Consider the following 1,465-nt stretch of genomic DNA (forward strand, 5'->3'; position numbering starts at 1 on the left):
TCCGTTCGTACATTTCGTACAGCTCCAGTGCTGGCAAGTTGTTTCTTGAGAAAGGAAAGCCTGCAACTTCATTTGGAAAGCTGATAACACCATTGGAAGTTTTGTGCTTGGTGAGCCACTCAGCTGTTTTTCTGTAACTATTTTTTTCAATGCTGAAGTGAACATGGATGGCAATCTGATCCAGGTGGACAGGGATGGGCATTTGGCTCAGCAAAGTCACCTCAATAGACAACTTTCCACCCACATGGACAACAGCATTTGGAGGGTCAAAATGTAGAGTTTTCAGCTGCGCAAAGGAGAGCATAGGCAATGTAACCTTTTGACCTGGAAAGATAAAAAAAGGATTTTATTCTTCTCCAGTGCTGCTGGAGGTGAGCAAATTTTTGATCTTAAAAATTTAACCCCTAGAATTAAACATATTATCAACTTTTCATAAGTAATGCTTTCACAACAAATTAATACTTTCATATTTTAGTTTTATGTTGTGTAGAACTGAGACTTGAAGATGCTGAGATTTGTTACAACACAACAGTTCCCTCTACTACAATTTTAGTACTCACGCTATTAAAGACAACTAAACTAAGAGATAGTGTCTAAGCAGAAGTTTTACATTTCACTACTACATAAAGAGTTTGAGACAAACACAGTAGCACAAAGTGACAAAATTCCCAGAGCACATAAATTAAGAGCAAGTACAAGTTTAAGAAACTAACGATCAGACTGCTGCCGTGAGCCATCAGCTTTACCATACAAGTGTTTTTCATTCTCTTTTCTAGATTCCAAAAACCAACACTGAGGTAGTACCAAAAATTAAGAAGCAAGTCTAAAATAACATATTACTTATGGTATATCCATTAATGATGAAAAACTTCTGCATAAAAATGAACAGTCTTCAGATCTACAGGAAGTATTCCATATTAATTTGATGATCTAGTTGAAGATGACCTTGCTCACTGCAGGGGAGTTGGACTAGATGACCTTTAAAGGTCCCTTACAACCTAAACCATTCTATGAATTTGAATTATAATTAATATCTGAGCACAAGGTATTAACTGAAGCAGCAAGAAGAGTAAAGAGAAGAGGAAGGATAGTCAAAATAGTAAGCTGTAAGTGGATGGGAACAGACCTAACATCAAAATCAAAGAAGTACCATCGCAAAGCTGCCATCTGCATGCCAGCAATGTAGAGACAGAGATAAATTAGGATTTGAGAAAACCCAACACAAGATAAATTATGAGCTGTCAAAGCAGAGAAACAGGTAGGTGAAGGAAAACAAAGACTTTTCAGTATTCAAGATGAAAATGTTAATTACATTTCATTTCAAAGATTTCATATTTGACTATTCTTAATTATTACATAAGTTTTATAAATGTTCTGGAGATGACAAGAGAAGAACCATGTTGGTTCAGAAGTTCTACGCAAGGTAATGAAACCAATCAGAAAAAGCCTTCCAATCCACTTTTAG

General features: G+C 36.0%; 1 protein-coding gene across 1 annotated transcript in view; it reads right to left on the reverse strand.

The window, feature by feature from the left end:
* Nucleotides 1–1,465, reverse strand: part of LOC104522209 (trafficking protein particle complex subunit 10) — a gene marked incomplete at its 5' end in the record, with an annotated part of 33,810 nt that overhangs the window by 12,937 nt on the left and 19,408 nt on the right. Inside the window, 2 exon segments of the mRNA XM_010164435.1 lie at nucleotide 1; nucleotides 4–324. The exon segment at nucleotide 1 is cut by the window's left edge and continues 178 nt beyond it. Of these exon segments, the coding sequence (XP_010162737.1) occupies nucleotide 1; nucleotides 4–324 (322 nt within the window).

This window comes from Antrostomus carolinensis, unplaced genomic scaffold (genome assembly GCF_000700745.2).
Source record: "Antrostomus carolinensis isolate BGI_N321 unplaced genomic scaffold, ASM70074v2 scaffold6123, whole genome shotgun sequence".
NCBI lineage: Eukaryota > Metazoa > Chordata > Aves > Caprimulgiformes > Caprimulgidae > Antrostomus > Antrostomus carolinensis.